The sequence below is a fragment of the Camelina sativa genome, chromosome 11 (genome assembly GCF_030686135.1).
Source record: "Camelina sativa cultivar CO46 ecotype springtype chromosome 11, ASM3068613v1".
NCBI lineage: Eukaryota > Viridiplantae > Streptophyta > Magnoliopsida > Brassicales > Brassicaceae > Camelina > Camelina sativa.
Genome location: NC_141890.1, coordinates 10,762,442 through 10,769,315, shown reverse-complemented (window position 1 = coordinate 10,769,315; position 6,874 = coordinate 10,762,442). Strand labels below are relative to the sequence as shown.

The 6,874-nt window shown below is 33.8% G+C and overlaps 1 protein-coding gene, 1 long non-coding RNA gene and 1 pseudogene across 4 annotated transcripts; all 3 read right to left on the bottom strand.

Moving 5' to 3' along the window:
• Positions 1–771: 771 nt before the first annotated feature.
• Positions 772–3,563, bottom strand: LOC104722938 (putative UDP-3-O-acylglucosamine N-acyltransferase 2, mitochondrial). Of its 2 annotated transcripts, none has more exons than XM_010441199.3 (10): positions 2,898–3,563; positions 2,220–2,433; positions 2,052–2,128; positions 1,904–1,953; positions 1,747–1,811; positions 1,603–1,654; positions 1,441–1,511; positions 1,285–1,351; positions 1,124–1,195; positions 772–962 (listed from the first exon to the last, which is right to left on the bottom strand). In XM_010441199.3, exons 1-10 carry the CDS (start codon positions 3,073–3,075, stop codon positions 897–899), a joined length of 912 nt encoding a protein of 303 aa, XP_010439501.1. In that variant the 5' UTR covers positions 3,076–3,563; the 3' UTR covers positions 772–896. The 2 variants fall into 2 exon arrangements, with proteins under 2 accessions (XP_010439501.1, XP_019087244.1); XM_019231699.2 differs by having other exon boundaries at positions 2,220–2,772; positions 2,898–3,497.
• On the bottom strand, positions 3,123–4,108 carry LOC104727874 (cysteine-rich receptor-like protein kinase 27; annotated as a pseudogene). The gene is made up of 2 exons (XR_015573143.1): positions 3,659–4,108; positions 3,123–3,566 (listed from the first exon to the last, which is right to left on the bottom strand). The product of XR_015573143.1 is annotated as a cysteine-rich receptor-like protein kinase 27 (transcript).
• Positions 4,109–4,586: 478 nt separating this feature from the next.
• LOC147933833 (uncharacterized) lies at positions 4,587–5,372 on the bottom strand. The gene is made up of 4 exons (XR_015573144.1): positions 5,235–5,372; positions 5,066–5,142; positions 4,894–4,967; positions 4,587–4,720 (listed from the first exon to the last, which is right to left on the bottom strand). It is a non-coding gene; the product is annotated as an uncharacterized LOC147933833 (long non-coding RNA).
• Between the last annotated feature and the right edge of the window lie 1,502 nt (positions 5,373–6,874).

Genomic DNA, 6,874 nt, shown 5'->3' with positions numbered 1-6,874 from the left:
TTATAATATCGTATTCTTATAGTACCTGAATAAAAACTAAACATCTGTTTAGTGTACTAGACTATTAACATTTGGAGAAATTATCAGAAAGCATATAATACTAGTGGCTACCATAAAATCATGCAATAAAAGGAAAACATCAACATGGTGGACAAGCAATACATGAAAGAGATTAGAGAACATATAAGAAAAAACCATTTTGATTGCTTAAGAGAGGTGACTCATACCAATGAATTGTAGCCAGAGAAGCTGTCTCACAAAAATACATTTGAAATTTCTGAATAATGCAACCCACGCATAGTCCCATGCTAATAATACCACCAAATAAAATAAATATCCAACTTCATATAATATACATATAGAGAGAGACAAATTATATTGTGTAGCCTTATAATAATTCACACTTTGTTGTACTATTAAACTTTGAAGTTTTAAACCAGTTACTTGGTCTTGACGTAAAATACAAAACAAGTCCATCATCATGCAAGACATTTTAAACAAAACTTAATCTCTGTCTTCTCTTTTCACTGTCCTTTTTCTTTTCCTTCTTTGTTTTTGTTAATATGGCAAAATCATTTCAGAATAGAGACCGTTGGATTGTGTCCTCAAATCTCGGGTATTTTTTTTTTTTTTTTGGATTTTCGTTACAAAGTTCTCTTAATGTGGCACGAGAAAGGAAACTCAAATACTTTATGTACATTTTATAATATAGATATTATTGCTTTTTAGTTTGAGTTCTAAATCGTTGTTTAGTGATTTAGTCCGGTCAAAGGTAAAAAAAATTGTTTATTAGTTGAGCAGAACATCTAAGTTACTGGTTTGATTGTGTTCTTACTTTAACACGAGTCTACTTTAACAAATGACATTATGCAAATACATTTGAGTAGTACATAAATTTAGGTTCTTCTCTTGTTCGAAATCTGAGCTCGAACAATCTGCTTTCTCCATTCGTGAATTGGAACCTGAAGTCAAAACAAAATTTCTGATATTAATTTCTTGGAAACCATTTTTTCAACTCTGTTTTAGTCGAATATCGGTAAATTCCGGTTATTGTTACTGATTCTTGATGAAATGTCGAAACAAAATTGAAGATCTTGAAAAAGATAAAGCAGATTTAACTTACAGCAGGAAAGCCTCCAAAATCCCCAGGCTCACTGATGTTTTTGGTAGCACAACTATTAGCAGCGAGTCGAACCTAAACACACACACAAAAAAAGAAGTTTTTGTGAACCAAAACGCATCACGAAAACCGCTTTTTTTGAAACCGGTTGAAGCCTATTATACCTTGGATACAATGGAGACATGGTCTCGAACAGCAGCTCGTCCCCCTAAAGCCACATAGTCACCAATTCTGCAGATTTGTTTTTTGACTTTTTGAGTCTTGAAAAACTTCAAATAATTGTTTCTTTCAATGGAAACAAAAAGGGTTCAGATTTGTACGTTACTGAACCAGCGATGCCTACTTGACCACAAAGCAAGCAACATTTTCCTATGATCACATTATGACCAATCTGCCCCAAAAAAAACAAGAAAGAAACTAAGCATATGATGGATACTGTTTAATCAATTTATAAAGGCCAAAAAACAAAAAAGAGACCAAACCTGCACTAAGTTGTCTATCTTAGTGTCATCTTCAATTACTGTATCTCTCCAGCTGCATAATTTGTTGTTATACAGAGCTAATGAAACCGCGCATAGTGCACTGATGGAAGTTAGTCAATAGATGCAGATCTCTTAGACTCTTACCTGCCTCGATCAATGCAAGTATTTGCTCCTATATCAACACGATTCCCTATCTTCACGTTTAAAGTCTAAAGACAACAAAGAAAGAAAGAAAAGATGAGGAATAAACCCCTAATTGTTTATTGATTCAGATTAGAGAAATACAATTAGGGATTATTACTTGAGGCTTTTTCACCATGTTTCCATGTTCATCAACATAAAAACCAAATCCTGAAAGAAAAGTAAACGAGCAATTAAAAGAGCTACTCTCAAACCAAAACTTCTTCAATCCTATAATCTCGGATACACTATGTGTGTATGGTTCATACCATCTTGACCTATGCAGACTCCATTGTGGATCACACATGAATCACCAATACTACAGTTGCTAATTGAAACATTATATCTGGATAGAACAAAAGAAACTCAGCAAACAGAATCTTTCAAAGATGCTGAATACAACAACGGTCTATCGAAACATATACAAGAAATGTTACCCGATTCTTGTGGAAGGGCCGATTTCAACGGATGGTCCAACCACAGTACCAGATCCTACATGAACCTCTGCACCTAAGACCGCTTTTTCATGAACTACAGCACCAACCTCAACCAAAGCCGAGGAATCAATTACAGCCGAGCTGTGACATGTCCCTCCTCCATTTCTCCATCTTAGGAACCCTTCACTTATGATACCACCATTGGTCGCTGATCCTTGATAACAATGGATCGCAAAACTTACATTCAGTTTCAACATTTAGATACAAGGATCCCAAAATATCCAACATTATAGCATCTCTGAGAGTAAGATGCATCATTTTGTACACAATCAAATCTTCGTAAAAGCTACAAACTTCATCAAAGATCATGGAAGGTCTTACTTCTGTATCTTTATGCATATAAGTTTTAGCTAGCTTTGTCTCATCATGGTTCTGTAAATCTTAAAACTTTTTAACATATGAAGCAGCACTATATTCTCATACATCAAGTGCAGTACACGGCTTCTTCTGAGTTATTTCTATAGTCCATAGAGCGAGCAGAGAAGACTTCCAACTAATACAAATAAAAACGCATGTTCTCAGACGCATTTCCACAAACAACTGGTGTCCCCAATAAATTTATCGAACTGAGTGGCACTATAACTCGAATATAAGCTAGAAATCCGAAAGTAAACTCACCTGCATTTGAAGAAACCTCAGTAGACGCAGAGACAAACCGATGATCTGAGGAAAAAGATAAACTTTGAGAACTCGAAGGAAGAAGAAGCTGTTTCCGGGTAAAGGGTTTGTTCAAAAAGATCCCTTGAAGAGAAATACGTATAGATTTAGAGTATAATCTCCGAAGAGTAGCTGCCATAGTCACAGCAACGAAGAAGAAGAAGAAGAAGAAGAAGAAGAAGAATCCAAGGAACAAGGTCCGTGTATTTAAAAGATTGAAACTTTATTTTTCCCCAACCGAAAAAAGTTGAAAACTTTAGCAGGATATTTATATATAAACAAATGTCAATTTAGGGATTTGATACTGAATTGGATCAGAAACATTATGTGACTGCTAACACACTTAACGAGCAGACATATCTGTGAGAGAAACATCGTTTACAGAAATCGAAAACGACGGCGATCTTCTGAAGAAACCAGGCTGTGATGGCTTTTGGGAGCTGGAGAGACTCAGAAGCAGAGCTAAGCATTGAAACAACTGAATCCATTGTTGGTCTTTTCCTAGGATTCTCTTGAACGCATGACACAGCAATCTCTAGGCATTGCATTAATTGTGTGTTTAGAGTAAGATTTCAGAAGAGCAGAGTCTATTAGATCCATTTATGTTCCTTGAATCCAATTTTGCCAAGCCTGCAACAAAAAAGAAGAAAAAGAGGTAAAAGCATTACTCTTTGGAATTTGTTAATCTATGAGTTTTGTCTTTCTCTGTTGTTGTTACTTACAAAATTTGGGAGATCTGTGCCTTCACCAAGCCCTAATCCACTTTTCCTTTTACCTGTAATGATCTCAAGAACAAGAACTCCAAAGGTGTACACATCTGTTTTCACTGAGAATCTTCCATGCATTGCATACTCTGGAGCCATATATCCACTACAGAGACAAGAAAGATGAGAGAGATTGAGGAACACGAAGATATAATCTAAAAGCACATTGGAGGATTTGAGATCACGGTGGATTATCGGAAACTCGTGTAGGTAAAGCAATCCCCGGGAGATTCCTATGATGATACTGTAACGTTTCTCCCAGTCTAGTTGCTTCTGCTTGATAGGATCTACATTCATTAGCATAGGGGAAAGAAAGCTGAAACAGAGAAACGCTAATTTACAGAAGGAGAAAAGATCGAATGAGAGACTATATTTACAGAACAAGAACCGATCAAGACTTAAACTCATAGACAAGTAGTCTTTCAGATTTTTTGATGGAGAAACCAAAGAGTTTAACAAGGTTCTTGTGTTGCAGCTTAGTCATTAAGAGTACTTCTGTTTTAAACTCTGCATTGCCTTGTCCTCAATGTATCGATAACCTTTTCACGGCTATCTCTTGCCCATCTCCAAGATGACCCTGATGGATTTTGAGTACAGAATCAGTAAAGTAAATTTGGAGATAAGAATTTAGAGCAATGCAGAGTATATTAAGATAAGATTACCTTGTAGACAACCCCAAAACCATCTTCACCGATCTTATTCGCTAAAGAGACTCATCTGTTGCTACTCTTATGGTCTCGAAGTCATAATGTAATGAGTCTGCACTCTCAAGTTCATCTGCAGCTCGAATTTTGCAAGCTTGTTATAAGAAAGGAGACGAAAACATGGTTTTAGCATCATTGAATCATTTATTGTCACTAAATCAGCTTCAAGACTTACTTTCAGCTTTTTCCTTCAGGGGTTTCTTCTTGTTCCTCTTTCTCCTCATGAAGAAGATTGAGAGAAAGATAAGAACTAAGACAATTGTCACAATGGGTATCACCCCAAAGAAGAGAGCTTTAGACCCTTTTTTACCGTTTACTGCAAACAACAACAGAGAACTAAAAGGTAAAATCTGAAGTTCTAATCCATTTGTGACATTAGCATAACTTTTAATACATTGATCACTTCTTATGGTTTTATTGTTATGTGGAGATAGAAGTTGATTCTGTTCTGAAATAACCAAGAGATCGAAAAACAGATAGTCTTCAAACCTGAAATAGCTACTTGGATTCATCCACCATCCACCTGTCTTGCCATCACAGCAAGTAGGAACTCCAGCAAAGATCTGAAAGAAAGATAAACGAGCAATTAAAAGACCTAATCTCAAACCAAAACCTCTTCAGTCCTATGATCTCGGATAACCTATGTGAGTTTGGTTCATACCATCTTGACCTATGCAGACTCCATTGTGGATCACACATGAATCACCAGTACTACAGTTGCTAATTGAAACATTATATCTGGATAGAACAAAAGAAACTCAGCTAACAGAATCTTTCAAAGGTGCTGAACACAACAACAGTCTATTCGAAACATATACAAGAAATGTTACCCGATTCTTGTGGAAGGGCCGATTATAACTGATGGTCCAACCACACCAGATGAGATCCTACATAAACCTCTGCACCTAAGACCGCTTTTTCATGAACTATAGCACCAACCTCAACCAAAGCCGAGGAATCAATTACAGCCGAGCTGTGACATGTCCCTCCTCCATTTATCCATCTTAGAAACCCTTCACTTATAAAACCACCATTGGTCGCTGATCCTTGATAACAATCAATGGCAAGACTTACATTCAGTTTCAACATCTAGATACAAGGATCCCAAAATATCCAACATCATAGCATCTCTGAGAGTAAGATGCATTAGTTAAGTTTATACACATTCAATCTTAGTAATAGCTACAACTTCATCAAAAATCATGGAAGGTCTTACTTCTGTAACTTTATGCTTATAAGTATTAGCTAGCTTTGTCTCATCAAGGTGCTGTAAATCTTAAACTTTTAACATATGAAGCACAGCTATATTCTCAAACATCAAAAATCCCCGCCTAGCACCGATTACGCCCCGTAAAATTGCTAGGCCCACCCTCTCCGCCTCGATTAATGACTAATCCCTGCCTAGCATCGATTATCCGATTATACCGTCTAATCCGATTAATTCCCGCATAATTTTGTATATACCGATTATTTTTGGAGCCAAATATAAATCAAATATATATATATATATATATTTGTTATTTAGACATTTAAATTAAGAGTTTATGATATTTTACAATAACTAATGTACAAACTTTTAATTAAAATCATAATTTTTTTCTTAAAATTACGTTTTTATGTTTTTATCGTAATTTTAAAGACAATACTATAGCTTTATATTTTATTTGATATTTTTCTTTTCACATAAACATAATTACACATATATTTAGTACTATATATTTTTAATTTACTATATACTATTTGTTTTCTCTATTCACTTTCAGTTAAATACCCTAGCAGTTTATAATTATAACTCCTCTAATTTAATTTTTGAGAAATGTAATTTTCATCACTCTTATTCTATAAATAATCATTCTCACATCCTCCTCCATCATATCTCAAATCCTAGATATTTTTTTTGTTTTTGTTTTTTTTTTTTTTTAATGTTCTTGCATTGGTTGAAAACTCAATGAAGATAATATTTTAAGAGTTTAATAAAATATTTTACATTGTTCTCAATTTTATTTCTTCTTGCTTTTATGTACTTCTTTCTTTACTTTAGATGTTAGATTATTTCTTACATATTCATATATATATTTATTTGATTCTTAAAAATATGTAATGTTCTAACTTCTAAGGAAAGAAAAATTTGTAATATAATTATGAAATATCAAATCAATTTTTCTTAACTATCTCTTACCTCTAACAAAATTGTAATACATTTTTTAAGAATACTCATCATTATATTTAGTTTCTGATTAAACATATAATTACATAAAGATCATTAAGCTATATTTATTTATTTAATTCAAATCTGTACTTCAAAGGGATTTCTATATATAAAAAACAATATAATATTATATTTTCTATATAGCTTTTACTACAAAGATGAAACAATTATAACTAAATCTAGTAATATAAATTATAATAAGGGCAATATATAAAAGACACTTAGAAGTAAAATTAATCTTTGGGAATTGTAATTTAATGT